This window comes from Orcinus orca, chromosome 3 (assembly GCF_937001465.1).
Source record: "Orcinus orca chromosome 3, mOrcOrc1.1, whole genome shotgun sequence".
Lineage (NCBI taxonomy): Eukaryota > Metazoa > Chordata > Mammalia > Artiodactyla > Delphinidae > Orcinus > Orcinus orca.
The window spans coordinates 87,442,767-87,458,461 of NC_064561.1; the positions used below are offsets into that span (position 1 = coordinate 87,442,767).

The 15,695-nt window shown below is 35.0% G+C and overlaps 1 protein-coding gene across 4 annotated transcripts in view; it reads right to left on the reverse strand.

The window, feature by feature from the left end:
- Positions 1-15,695, reverse strand: part of DMXL1 (Dmx like 1) — a 124,919-nt gene that overhangs the window by 87,747 nt on the left and 21,477 nt on the right. For all 4 annotated transcript variants that reach the window (XM_004267483.4, XM_004267482.3, XM_049708506.1 and 1 more), the window contains exons 5-9: positions 12,423-12,555; positions 7,646-7,712; positions 6,188-6,366; positions 1,925-2,114; positions 211-379 (exon numbers count right to left, since the gene is read on the reverse strand). In XM_004267483.4, the coding sequence (XP_004267531.1) occupies positions 211-379; positions 1,925-2,114; positions 6,188-6,366; positions 7,646-7,712; positions 12,423-12,555 (738 nt within the window). The remainder of the gene's footprint in view (positions 1-210; positions 380-1,924; positions 2,115-6,187; positions 6,367-7,645; positions 7,713-12,422; positions 12,556-15,695) is intronic.

Below are 15,695 nucleotides of genomic sequence, written 5' to 3' on the forward strand. Positions count from 1 at the left end.
CTAAAATTACAGACCAAATCACAGACTTAAGAAGCAAACAAGTAAATAAAAACTTCTTTTTCTATAATCAGTGAGCTGGCTAAAATGAAAAGTTAGCTAAGAAAGTCACCTACAATTTTTTACTTATTAAAAAAGTAAAAGTATAACTTATTGGTTATAAAAATCAATCTACTCAATTTGAAAAACATTTTCTGAACAGTGCTTTATTACCCGTGGCTGGGTTGATGCTGGCTGCAATATGAAAGTGGCAAAGTGCATTGGCATGCAGTGGAGTGTTCCTGTGAACATGATGAGGATCTTGCTGATGTGGCAGGTATCCAGTATGTGCTACAAGTGCAAGTGATCTCCTCCGACCTCTACGAAAATGTTTCAGATTTACCTGTGAGAATAAAAACAAAGTCAAACAATGCAAAACAAAGTAAAACTAATGCCTGTATTGTCATAAGCATATATGTATAGGTTACATAATGATTGTTAGATAGTACATATATCCTATTTCAGATAAGTTTATATGTACAAATATCTTGCAGTATTTTTTTTGTTGTTTTTGTTTTGTTTTGCTTTTTTTTTTTTTGCGGTACGCAGGCCTCTCACTGTTGTGGCCTCTCCCGTTGCGGAGCACAGGCTCTGGACGCGCAGGCTCAGCGGCCATGGCTCACGGGCCCAGCCACTCCGCAGCATGTGGGATCTTCCCGGACCGGGGCACGAACCCGTGTCCCCTGCATCGGCAGGCGGACTCTCAACCACTGAGCCACCAGGGAAGCCCTCTTGCAGTATTTTTGTACAGCAAAATTGAAACCTGGAATAAGCCTGGAACTTAAACTGCTTGACTCTTCTTTTAACCATCACACAATACTTTAAATTTTTATTTAATATTTTCTGAGAATTAACTTCCTAAACTTAAAAAAGTTTACAATGTGTGTGTGGAAAATGATGTCCCTATGTATACTGTTCTCTTTGTATCCTCAGTTTACTTCCTATGACCACAAAGCACTGAATAAAACTACCATGATACATTAGGATGATATTTCATAGTTTGCAAAGCACTTTCACAGAGATCATCTCATTTGACCCATAAAGCAGACAATGCAAATATTGTTATTCTCATCTTTCATATGATAAAATAGTTTATAGAGAACACAAGGTCATCTAAAAGTGAAACAAAGGTCTTCAGATTCCTAGTCAAGGACTTCTTTCAACTATTATTACACATAACCATTCTATCAGTGGTTGAGTCTCTACACAATATATACTTAATGATATTCTGTGTCACTAGAATACTATCTAAATTTGAGAAATAGTGGTTCCATATTCATACAAAACATTCAAAGATAAATCATTTTTAGGTCACTTTCTCATTTTCAATATTAAGAAAATAATAAGAAGAATCTGTGTTAACTAGTCTATGTTGAATTACCCCCAACACCAAAAACTGGCTTTTGCTTTCCATACTATAGTAATTAGTAAGGTAAATAATTCAAGTTCTTGGAGATTTGGAAGATAACAAATGTAGAACAGAATCTGATAAACTACTCTAATCATTCCTGTAATTATGACAGGACGAACACCCCAAGCTCTAAAGAAAGAAAAATAATAAATTATTTTTACAGTCAAATCTTTGCATTCTCAGATCTTAATTTACGTTATTTTAGCTAAGTCAAGTATAATCATCCTTTTGTTATCATCAGTTAACCTAAGGTTAACTTTGTAATTATAGGCAGTTTTATGCTAGACAAAATCCTTAAGAAAACTTGTTGAACCCAAAAACACCCGAAAATCTTCTCAGAACTGTTTTCCTAAGACATATATGTTTTTTCATAACTATCCATGACTTTGAATATTAATTAAGATGAATATTACAAAAAAGGCCATGTACGAAAGATTTTAAAACTTGTAGGAAATAACATCTAACAAAAACACTCACATCTAAAGCATTCTGAACTCGTTCTTTACTGGAAGCATTTCTCTTGAAGTTATTTGTTAAATTAATTGGTTCAGTCCAATGGCTGCAGTCACCTCCATAGAGCAAACAATCATTTGGTAAAAATGTCTCTACCCAAAGACGACATATGTTATCTTTGCAGCAAGTCAACAGTACATTACATACAGAAGCCCTAAGGAATAAAAAGATTTTAGAGGCAAAAGTATAAATTTCCCACAGTATCACATTCTACAATGTTTCTATAATTATTTAAATGCACACAACTAAGGTATCAATGAAGAAAATGTCAATATACATTTATGTAGTGTATTTAGTCAAACCCATTACAACTGAGTTGGGTATTTGATTTCATTACAGCAAATGCTTGCTAACCTATTCTTTTCTGCCTGGAACTCAGTAGTTCCTGTTTCAGTAGTCTAAGATTCTTCTTACATCTAAAGAACAAAAACTGAAATCATACCATACTTGCTCAGTTAATAAACAAGGAAAAAACCTGACTTCTTCTATTAAAATTTTCTGATTTATTCAGTGGATGTTTATTTGAATTATTTCACAATGCTTCATTTTTACTTCCTGTAAAGGTACATGCACTTGTCACTAATAAGCTAAAGTAACCAGTACACTTACTCTTTCCTTGCCTAACATATGACAAAAGCAGTCAAGTGCAATAGAAAAATTCATGATTTTTTAGCCACCTCCTTCATTAGTCATTTTTGACTTTCAGTGAATTTACTGTCTTGCCACCCCACAAAATAATAACAAAACAATTACATATATGTTAATAAACCCCATAAGCATCAAGAGCTCAAAGGCTGAAACCCTATTAACTAAGACTACCTTTCTACTGGATAACCCAGGAAATTAAAAAAAAAAAAAAACATAGTTGCAATATCCTATAAAAGACACTTATTCAAACATATCTGATTAAAAGAGAACAATCAGTAAGTAGGTTTCTATCAAGTAACCCAGTAAGTTAAAGAAAAAAATTAAAATATTCTGTAGTAGTCACTTTTTAAAACAAACGTATCTACTTGATTTAAGAACAATAGCAAAGGGGAAGAAAAGGGAGAACAGCTTGCTTTGTCTTGGTAGCTCTCTCCTTCAGATTCCCTCCTCTGTTTTAACACCTCCCTCCCTTCCCCTCCCCCTCTGTGTATACTCCCCTACTTTTCTCCCCTTTCCATCTACTCTCTGGGCTTCTCTCCCTCTGCTTTCTCCTATAATTCTCTGCTTCTCACGTTCTCCAACCCCCCCTCCCTTTCCACCTCTCCTACCTCTCACCGCTACCCCCTTCCTAGGGCCCCTCCTTCTTCTTACCTTTCCAAACCCTCTGTTTCTCCTTCCTTTCCCCAGCCTTATGCCTCTCCCTCCTCTTCCTCCTTCATTTTTCTCCCTCTTTTTCCCTCTATCTCCCTCTGACCTTTTCCTCCCCTCCTTCCCTTAGTTTCTCTCTAGTACATTTAAATACACACAAGCAGTAGCAATGAGATTAAAAATAAACAGAAACAGAAGAAAATACAAAAAGGCAATATGGAAGTTCAAGGTTCATAGTGCCAATCAGTAAATGGCAGAATGGGAAGGCTTATAAAGAAAGAGCAGAAGATAGGAGACTAAAGGCCTGAACAGACAGCAATCAGGAGAGGTACAGAACTTAGGCAAGACCAACAAAGCAAGCTAAAAAGTTGCAAAACTCAGAAGCATGGACAGGGCTTCAATCCCAGATGACTCTCTTCAGGATACCACGCCTTACAAATAATGCCACACCTTACAAACAGCTGGCAGGTAATATAAGCATGGCATAAAAGAAATATCCAGATGTATTTGAGGCACTGCTCAGGCAATACCTCCCCCCTTCCTCACTTCATCAAGGTATCTTATTCTCTCTCCAATAAGCATATCATATTCAGGTGTAGCACTCTCCCTCCCAACCAAAAAAAAATATATATATATAAATGAATGACCTTATATGGGCAACCATGTGATGGGTAAGTGTCTGCAACAGCTGTCCTATCTTTTTTTTTTTTAATTTTATTTTATTTAGCTGCCCTGTGTTGATGCAACAAAAGGCTAAGATGCTTTTGAAACTAGTTATGTAGAACCAACTTTTGGACGTTTTAGGGGGATATAACCAGACCTCCTAACCTGTCCTACATACAACAATTTTTAACTTGTAAAGAAGTACATGCTCATTACAAACACTTCCCCATTCTTCTCTCTCAAGCCAGCAGGCCCTTTATATAAAGTATTACCGTCTGGTTAAGCATCTTAATTTTAAGATTCCATATCAGAAAGGATAATGGTCTTTTGATGGGATCTCTTTCATCCTCATGAGAAAGGGTCAGCCTTCCCACTATATATCTGCAGGCAGCTGGTGAAACAAAAATGAAAACTAAAAGAACTAAGGGAGATTAGCTGGTTCTTTAATGAAATGGATCCAAAAATGAAATTCTGGAAACCTTGAAAAGATGCCGTAACTAACAGAAAAGTCTAGCTCTGTATCAGCTCCCTATGTTGCAGAATTTAGTTGATAAGAGATAAAATAAGCAGGGCAAAAAAAAACCCTTAATATGCCTTTTTGCTGTCATTGGGCATTCGTAATGCCCCAGTTTAAGGTACTGCCTCTGTATCTACTGTGATCACTTTTGCCAACGCTAAATGAACTAGGTCAGGAGTAGATGTGACTGTCCTCTCTCAAAAGATAAAATATTTCTCAAGCCTCATTTTTAGTATTCTGGTGGTCTAACTGGCTGCATATGAAAATACCTGGAATAAAAGAAGAAATCAGCCTCCGAAATAATGTAATCTTCTGATAGTTCTAAAAGGTTAACAGTTTGTGATGACAGCTATTTTTACTTTACATTTGTCATAGCTCATTCTATTCTAAACACGTTTTTATACGTGTGGGCAATGATCTCAGAGGTACTAGAGCAACAGTTCTCAAAGTGAAGCTGGAGTAAAGGTGCTTTTGCTAACAATACAGATTGCCCACACCACTCTCCCTTAGCCCAAAAACTGTGAAACATACTTCTAACAAAAGAACCATCACTGTACCTACAGTGTCCTACTCCTATGCTTTGTTAGACTGTAGGACTGAGGTAGGAAGAATGGTAACTACTGCACTCCAAAATAGCTCAAAAAAGTCTAGGTATAACAATGATGGATATATGCCATTATACACTTATCCAAACCCATCGAATGTACAACACCAAGAGTGAACCACAAAGTAAACTATGAACTTTAAGTGAAAATAATGTGTTGAAATAAGCATCAACTGTAACAAATGTACCACTCTGGTGGAGGATGTTGATAATGGGGGAGGCTGTGCATATGTGGGGGACAGGATTATGTGAGAAATCTCTGTACCTTCCCTTCAGCTTTGCTGTGAATCTGAAACTGCTCTAAAAAATGTCTAAAATAATTTTTTAAAAATCTAGGTATACTCTGCTGGCTCAGAAGAGCAAAACTAAAGTCAACAAATGATCTAGGTATGCTACCATGGATCAGCTTAAGACATCTCAGATGACAAAAAGATAAGGGAAAACCTGTACTGATCCATAGTGTGGCCAAATTGAAAATGGCCATGTGGAACAAAAAGGATTTCTACCTATACTTAAGTAATACAATAGCTCTGTAACTTACTAAATATAGGCAAAAATTCAACAGGATTATCAAGTCTTGCAAGGACTACAGGAAAGAAAAAAAGTACTAACAGGTGTGTTCGTGCATGCATGTGTAGGTTAAACTAATACCTAGTTTACGGCATCATAATGTATTAACCCATGCACTTCTCCTCAAAGATGCTGGGTGCAGTTAAAGAAATATTTGAGGCCTTATGGTATATGTTCTCAATAAAGCCTTTTTTTTTTAATTGAAAAAAAAAAAAAGGGAAACCAGAGGAGATATAGAAGGGACAAGATAAGGGAGTGAAATGTGAAAAAGTTGATGCAAATGGCAATTTGGAGAATGATTAAGAGATGAAAGAATTGGATACATAACATAGAGAAGAAAACGATGCACAACTCTGTCACTTAAAGATATCTGATCTAGAGGTAAATTATCCTTTCATATGGCCCTCCTCTTAAGCGTCAACCGGTGGCCAGAGGTTTGCAGTCCAAGAACGATCTAGTATTACTTGATCTTCACAGGCAAAAATCCTAAAGGAATGATTCTCAAAGTGAGAAAAGCAGTCAAAGTCACAAAGATGATGTTCTCTTAATACATGGGAAAAATGACTAATCCACTGACCTAGGCATATATTTGCTTGTTTTACGCCAGGAAAATCCATTTACAGCTCGAGGATGGGCCAGATATACAAAAGAAAAGTCAATTTCTCCTTGGGATTGTTTTTCTGAACTTTTATCTGGAGAGGTAACAGATGTCCGCCAGTTTTCTACATTATACCATACCTTTAAAAGACAGTCATCCTAAGGGGAAAAAAAAAACAAAAAACATCCAGATCAGAATTAAATTAAAGGTTAAGTCAAATACCAAAAGTAAGATTTTTCTCCCCAATTAAAGGAACTTAGGGATGTGAAGAGGAGTTGGGCATGGAGAAATTAGGAAGAAAATCTCTGATTCTGATACTTTTCTACTAGCATTCCTTAACTGTTCTTTAAGAATTAATGTGTGTGGATGTGTGTATTTTGCAAGGGTTGGTTCAAAGAAAATGCTAGTTACCATTTGGTATGGAAAATAAAGTCATTTAGGAAAGACCTAAAGATGAAGTTAGGGCTTCACGTGCCCACTTAGCCAAATACCAAATAAGAAAGCATTACTATTAGCAGACTTCAAAAGACTGTTGATTTTTGAAAACACAGTTTTTATAAATTACCATGTGAATGTTCAAAGAAAATGTTGATGATAACTAGTTAGCAACTACTACTATGTAAAATATTCTAAGCACAATCAAAATTGCATCTCCTAATTTGAGAAGGAAAGCAAGAACAAGAGAGACTAGCATGTACCAGGTTCTGTTCTTAAGCTATTAATTGCATTCCCAAAGCTGACTGTAAAGTCAATTAGATTAAACACCTCTACTTTTATCCTAAAAAAACCTCACTGAGGGTTTAAGGTATATCTCATATTCTTAGTCTGCAGGTTTTGAGCCATGGGAACAATAACTTCAGACTATTAGTTGTATGTAAAGTGCTCTGTGAACCAATGATTAAAAATAAAATAATTTCAAGGGAATACATTATTCTGAAATAAACAGGTAATAACAAAGAAAAGTTACAAATGTCCTTCTAGAAAGTCTGTAAATTCTTTTACTGTAAATACAGCCTAATATAGCTGTCAGCTAAAAGATAACATAAATGGTAGTTATAGTTGATTATTGACAGTATACTTCATCCACGACTCTGTGCCAGTCACTTTACATACACTGTCTAAACTAATCTGATGATCAACGACCTATGAGGTGGGTACTATCATCCTCAGTTTATACATGAGAAAACCAAGGCTCAAAGAGAGTAACTACTTGCCCAAGATCAAACAGTTGGTAAATGGCAAATTTATACCCAGATCTACCTTTGATCTACGTTGTTTCAATTATACCATACTGCCTTTAACACAATATTTAGCCAATTTTTGCTATTTAACATTTTTAACAGAAAATGTTTTCAACTTAATGAAGCCAGCTAATTTTTTTTGACATTTCAAACTATACCATAAACACAACTTGACAATAGTATTTTTACAAATTACCTTCCCAGCAGTGGCAAAAAATTCTCCATCTGGTGAAAACTTCATTAAATGAACTTGGGAAGCAGTTCTGTAAATTAAACAGACAAGAAATAATTTTCAAGGAAAATTAAATAAGAGAATGCAACATTACTTCTCTAAACTATATTCAGCAATTTGCTTCAAATAGAAAATTTTGTGATAAAACAAGTTTCACACTCACTTATAAGTATATCTCATAAATATAAAATAAATTAAAAAATAGAAAACTTAATATTAAATATAAAAATTATTTTTTATGTAAAAATATCCATTCATAAGAATCATGTAAGGAATGACTTGTTTTTTTTTTTTTTTTTTTTTTTTTGCGGTACGCGGGCCTCTCACTGTTGTGGCCTCTCCCGTTGTGGAGCACAGGCTCCGGACGAGCAGGCTCAGGGGCCATAACTCACAGGCCTAGCCGCTCCACGGCATGTAGGATCTTCCCGGACTGGGGCACGAACTCGTGTCCCCTGCATCGGAAGGCAGACTCTCAACCACTGCGCCACCAGGGAAGCCCTGACTTGTCAGTCTTCAAAGCTTAAGACAAAAGAGCCATAGGTCTCATTCCCTTAGGATGTGAGAAAGAAAGGTTTCATTTTTTAATCTGGAAACCTAATTTCCAGAGCCATAGATACTTATATTCCAACATACATTTACAAGGACAGTAAATCAGTATTTTAAAACGAATTCTGCCTTAAGGCAGCATTTGCATAATTAAAGATTATGTATGGGTTAATGGGAGAATTGCAACTATCATGGATTCGGTCTTCCAAGTTCACCAACATACTTGGTACATAGTTGTCTTTTCTTCTCCAAGGAGCTTCGGCTCATTTCCCTTCATCACCTTCCCTTCTGGCTACCTGCGTATACTAATCTCAAGACACTTCTCACTGTGATTGCTTTCCTTTTCTTTACCCAAGTTCATGCTTAGATAGATTCATCCTAAATTTATTTGTAAAGCAGGCCAAAGAGATATTTTGTCACATTTCATTCCAAATAAAAATAACTTTTTCCCCGATTTCTAAAAAATATTTGTTTGCTTATTTGTTTGTTTGGCTGTGCCGGGTCTTACTGCGGCACGCAGGATCTTCGTTCCTGCGTGCAGGATCTTTAGTTGTGGCACTCGGAATCTTTTAGTTGCGGCATGCGGGCTCCTAATAGCGGCATGCGGGATCTAGTTCCCCGACCAGGGATCAAACCCAGCTGCCCTGCATTGCGAGCGCAGAGTCTTAACCACTGGACCACCAGGGAAGTTCCTTCCCTGATTTTAAATGTTACAAATACATAAGAGAAAATATTGATACAAATGGGTGAAAGGAAGAAAATAAAATCATCCATTACCACAACACTCATTCCCATGCAAAATCACTGTTAACATTTTAATACACTGACTTCCAGACCTCTTCCATATTCCCTCTCCATCTACTTTCTGTGGAAGGGTGTGGGGAAGGAGATGGAAACTGATGCCATATTTACAATCTGCTTTGTAATATTTATTTTAAAATATGTCATGAACATTAAGTAGTACAATGCACATTTTTGCACACACATTTTTAAGCATCTGGTTAATCCTAAGGACATCTTTAAAACAAATAATTAAAAGTCTGGTCTCCATGATTGTGACCTTGTTGCCCCTACAGTCTTTTCTTAAAACAGTAGCTAAAGCAGTTCTTTTAAAAGAGAATTACTGGGTTGGCCAGAAAGTTCGTTTGGTTTTAAGTAAAAATAAGAGACATTTTTCATTTTCACGAAGAACTTTATTGAACATATTCACTAACCAAACGAACTTTTTGGCCAATCCACTAGATCTCAACACACCCTCTGCTTAAAACCCCCAAGGCCTTCCCAACTCACTCAAAATAAAAGGCAAAAGTCTCACAATAACCTATAAGCTGACTCCTGACTCCCCTATTACTCCTCACCTTGTTCACTTTACTCCAGCCACAAGGTAACATACACTTTTACCTCAGAGCCTTGCACTAGTTCCCTCCTCCTACAACGTTCTTCACCAGAAGATACACACACATAGCTTACTCACTCACTTCCTTCAGGTCTATACTCAAATGTCACCTCTACTCTTCTTCCCCCTACCCTACTTAATTATTCTCTATCGTACCTACTGGTCCTCATCTAACAGGTATTAGCAGTGTTCTAAATGCACCACAAATGTATGATCAAACCCAACTTTGAAATGTATTCCAGTTAGTGTAATCTTCAGTGGATTCTAAAATAAAACTGGCATAGTTTCTAGTCCAAGGCTTTATTGCTTACTTAAATAACAAACCACCTCAAATAAACAATTAGTATGTCTAGTCCAAGTTCCCACTGTATAACTCTGATTATGATTTAACTTAATATCCTTCCCCTCTCCCAAATGCAAGAAATACATTTCAAATTCTCAGTTCAAACCAAGGAATCCCCTTACTAGATCTGCAGTGAAGGCACTATAGCACTTCTTTGTTCTTCTCTCCCCCATTAGCTCTTTCTAAAGAATTATCTTTGCAAAATCTTATTTCCTCTCTACATGTAAACCCTTTTTAACACCCATGATCTGGCTGAGGGGGTGCAAAAAAACACAGAACCAGCTCCTTTGAAATCTCCTTTGTATATTCTATACATATAGGAGGTCTGCCTTACTCTGACTTTGTTATCTGATTTATACCCTATTACTGCTTCATATGAAACTGACTCAGGGGACTTCCCGGGTGGCGCAGTAGTTAAGAATCCGCCTGCCAGTGCAGGGGACACGGGTTCGAGCCCTGGTCTGGGAGGATCCCACATGCAACTAAGCCCATGCACCACAACTGCTGAGCCTGCGCTCTAGAGCCTGCGAGCCACAACTACTGAAGCCCGCGCGCCTAGAGCCCGTGCTCCGCAACAAGAGAAGCCACCACAATGAGAAGCCAGCGCACCACAACGAAGAGTAGCCCCCGCTCGCCGTAATTAGAGAAAGCCCGCACGCAGCAACGAAGACCCAACACAGCCAAAATTTTAAAAAATAAAATAAATTTTTTAAAAATATGTAAAACTGACTCAGGAAGAATGCCATTCCTAACATCCTGTCATACTGATTTACTGGTGTATTGTCTGTCTCCCCCTATGTGTTCACAGGTATATTCTAAGCGCTTTTACCACTGTCTGGAACATGATAAGCACTCAACAAATATTTGTTGAATGAATGAAAGAAACTTGGACTTGCTATCTAAAGGGCATAAGAAAAATTAAGCCTGTTGATTCATACTTCCAAATTGATCTCTAGAAAGATGATACCAATTGTATGCCCTTATTAAGAGTATATAAGAATACCTTTTCTCCACTCACTCGTAATAGGTATTATTCATTCTCTTCTTTATGATTTTGAGTGAAGTCAATCAACTCTTAATATGCTCATTACTCATATGTACTACTGTTTAAAATTTTTCTCAAAAAAAATTTTCTCTTCATTGTCCATTTTTGTTTACTTTTGAGATATGTTATTTTCTAGTTAATTTTTAAGACCTCCTTTTAAAAAAGGCATTAACCCAAAATTGCACATATTTCCCAACAAGTTTTTGGTTCTTTTCCTTATGGTCTTTTTGCTTTACAGAAATTTTTTATTGATACACAAAACTATTAATTTTTTCCTTTTCTTTCCTTTCAGTTTCTAGTTTTGGTGTCATATTTAGAAATTTTTTCCATAACTCTAAAATAGCACTTCTCATCCAACAGTGATAAATGTTAGCCCAATATGTAATTTTTAATTTCCTAGTAGTGACATTTAAAAAAGTAAAAGGAAACAGGTGAAATTAAGTATATTTTATTTAAACCAATATATCAAAAATATTACCATTTTAGTGTGTAATCAATTAAAATTTAATAAGAGTTTTACATTTTTTTCTTTGTGCAAAGTTTTCGAAATCTAGTGTTCATTTTATACTTTTAGGACATCTCAGTTAAGTCTAGCCATATTTCAAGGGCTCAAGTGAAATGAGGCTATCATACTGGACATGGTAGTATTAAACTATGACAATTCACCAATATTTTCTTCTAAAATTTTTTCATTGTATGGATATTGCTTCTTCTTCCTTTGAAATTTATTTTGGTGCCAAGTATGAAAGAGATTCTAACGTCATTTTCTCCACCACCGAGCTAGCAAGTTGCCCTACTGATGTAAAATGCCACCTTATATACTGAATCTCCATGTATAATTGGGTCTAACCCTGGACCCTAATCTATCTGTTCCTGTATCAACAACAAACTGCTTGACCAGTTGTAGCTTTAGAATTCATTTTACTATACTGTATATCTTCATTCTTTTCTTCTTTCAGGATTTTCCTGATTTTCCCATATTTGTCCTTTTAAATAAAATTTGAACTATGCTCAAAAGTAGAAATTCCAATGAGATTTTGATAAGGATGATGTTCAACATACAGACTAGTCTGGGAAAAATATACTTCTTCACAATAGGAAAACTTCCATTCAAAATCATGACAGGTGTCTCTGTCTCCTTTTGTATAATTTAGCAAGTTCTTACTTAACTATCTTCATATAGGCCTAACGCATTTCTATGTTTCTTCCTAGTTGTTTTATTCAACAATTTAAAAAAAGTAAAAAAGGGTCTGCAGAACATGGGAAATGGTGAATCCTCTGTATATAAGAAAAGGCATGTCAAAATCAATACTTTTTATGTTAGTATGGTTTTACACCAACTAAAATGCATTTATAATATAAGACCACATGGAACAGGTTTATTGGTTTAATCCCCTAATTAATTGCTTACTTGCAATGCCAAATGCATCTCCAATCCCCAAAGTTAAGATCTGTTTTATCTGGATTTTCATCTTCAGCTGATTTCTCCAAGTTAGCACTGGACCACAGTTGCAAACAGCTAGAACCAGTTAAAAGACGATTGCCTAAAATATATATATATCAAAAAAAAATAATATATATATATATCAATATCATTCACCAATTATTATTTAGGTATTTAATTAGTGAGTTAAGTACATGCTCAAGAGTTTTATATAATACTATAAAGATAATACAACTTTTTTAAAAAGTCAAATAACAAAAAGAGATTTGGGGTATGGGGGAGTAAGGCTATATTTTAACTTTGTTGAAGAAACTTAAGACAAAAAAGGGAACAGATCTTATCATCTCTCATCCAACAAACATTTAATGAGCATCTTCTTTGTAACAGGCACTGTGCTAGGCACTGGCAATACAATAAGAAATGAAAGACTGTCCTTTTTCATGATGGGTTCACATTCCAGTAGAGAAATATTATGAACAGAAGCATGAAAACATGCAAGTTCAAATATATTCCAGAGAATGCCTCATAATCTCATTATAGTTAAGGGATAAGGTACGTAGTAGACCTAGAAAAAGAAATAAGTTTGGAAAAAAGGGATCATATTGTGAAGCATTTTTGAGGTTCATAAAGAGTTCAGAGTTTGTTATAGGTAGCTGGAAGTTAAAGGTTTTATTTAGGGGGGGTGTAGTTTACATAAGTGTATCTGTATTTTAGAACAAGGGGTCTCAACTGGGAGGGGCTGTCAACAGATGGACATAAGATGCCCATAAACCTCCTTCCAATGACATACATGCAAAAGTTATAGGTATACTTTGCGCATTTTTCTAGAGAGATAATCCATAATTTTCACCATACTTTCAAAAACTCCAGTAAACAAAGAAGGGTAAATTATGATTCTTTGTAACTCTAGAGACAGGCGAGATTAGGAAAATTGTAAGACGCTGGGAAATCTGATTAAATGACTATAATAAATACAGATGGGAAATCATGAGGATCTGAATCAAATATTAAAGTTATAAGCATGGATTTAAAAGCCATTTCAAAAAAAAGAACAGAATTTTCATGGCATGACACCAAGTAAAAAACAGAGAGATACAAGAGGTTTCAAGGGGAGATTCCAACTTTATGACTTGGGGAATTGAGTGGAAGATTGTGCTATCAAAGAAAATAAAGGCAGTACAATTTTGGCCAAAAAGCTGACAATAAATAAGGCATTCTATCTCTCTGGAAAGATCACTTTATTTAAAAAGTGAGTCTGTGGCAAAACACTGACTTTAGATCAGAAATCCTTGTGTCTAAATCCCAAATAAGTTACTCAATCAGCTATGTGAATTTGATCGGGTTGGGCAACCTCTGAGTCTCAATTTTCTCACCTATAAAATTAGAAGTTTGTGTAGAGCTGTTTTAAGAATTAGCTATAATATGTATTACATATCTAGCACAGGCTAGGCACTTAGCAGAAGCTCAATAAATAATAGCAACTAGGTGGAAAGTCCTATAGACAGATAAAAACAGCCCAGAAAGTATTGATACTAATGAGACATTCTATTTAAATATGGTTATCATTCCACTGTTTAGCTTAGCAACATACATACGTTTTCTTTTTTTTACTGAGATGTAACTGACATGTATCATTGTATTAGTTTCAGGTTACAACATAATGATTCAATATTTGTATACAGTGTGAATGACCACCACAATAAGTCTCCTTAACATTCATCACCACACATGGCTACAATGTTTTTTCTTATGAGAACTTTAAGATCTACTTTCTCTTAGCAACTTTCAAATACACAATACAGAATTATTAAGCATAGTCACTATGTCATACATTACATCCCAGGATTTATTTATTTCATAACTGAAAGTTTGTACCTTCACCTATTTCATCTACTCTCCCCAATACCACCCCACCCTACTCCAGCCCACTGCCTCTGACAACTACCAATCTGTTCTCTGTATCTATACGTTCAGTTTTGACAAGTTTTCTTTAACATAAACTAAAGGTGAACCTAAGGTAACCCATGAAGGATTAAGAAATTAATATAGAACACAAAATAATTCATCCCAGTTATGGAATGAAACAAAAGTAGGTAAGGTATGGCATAATACATTGATTTGAACAGAAAGGCAGAAGTATAGATATCAAAGTAGGAAAAAAAAGCATTAAGTCTAAAATAGTAAGTCTTATGATTTAAGCAAGATGCAATAGTGCGTTTGGAGACAACACAAAGGCACTATAGTCAGTTTACTAGCACCATCTGAAAAATATTCTTTATATCCCAATACCTGGCATATACTAATAAGTAAATATTCATCAAAACCAAAATACTAGTATTTCACTTAATATATTCTAAATCTGTTTATATAAATAATTACAAAGTTCATTTACAAAAGTAATAATAGCTCCCCAATATATATTACAGTAATAACCCATTTCTCAACCAAACCACTTAAATTTTAAACTTTTTGATTATAAAAAGAAAAATGATAAACTTTTATGTGAATTTTAAATAAATCATGATTTAAAATATAATGGTCATGAAATACTGGCAAGTCACTACTAGATATGTTAAGAAAATAAGTAGTTATCTTCTAATACTACTCTGTAATGATGATTTTAGAAGAACTAAAATACTGTCAATATCAATAACAATATCAATACTACCTTCTAAAGAATTAGTACTTACAGACTGCAGGTACAAAAATTCCAGGCAACTACTACGTCATTACTAAAGAAATATCACTCAATTCAAATAATAAATGTTTTTATTACAGTTATTCATGAGACTTCAAGTAGCCAGTTCACTTGCTAACAATATTTTTTTATAGGTAAGTACCTACATAAATACCTTTTTACAGAAAGTACCAACTACTTTCATATATACTACCATATCTGATCATTAAAAAACTATCTTGTGAAATAGATATTACCTTAATTTAAAGTGAGTTAACCATTCTTGATATGTTAAGTAATCTGCTCATGATCACAAAACTTGTAGTCATATATGTAAACATTTATTGAGAGCTTAATATATGATGGACCCCTAAAGATAAAAAAAATACTGAATAAAATAGAATCTAAGCCCTTGCCTAATAAAAAAAAGGTAAACAAATAATTATAATAAATTGTAGTGTTATCATAGAGTAACCATATAATTTATCATCCAAATAGGAACACTTGTGAAAGTAAAGGTGACACTGCTAATAATCTTATGAGGAAACAGGCATAAACTGGAC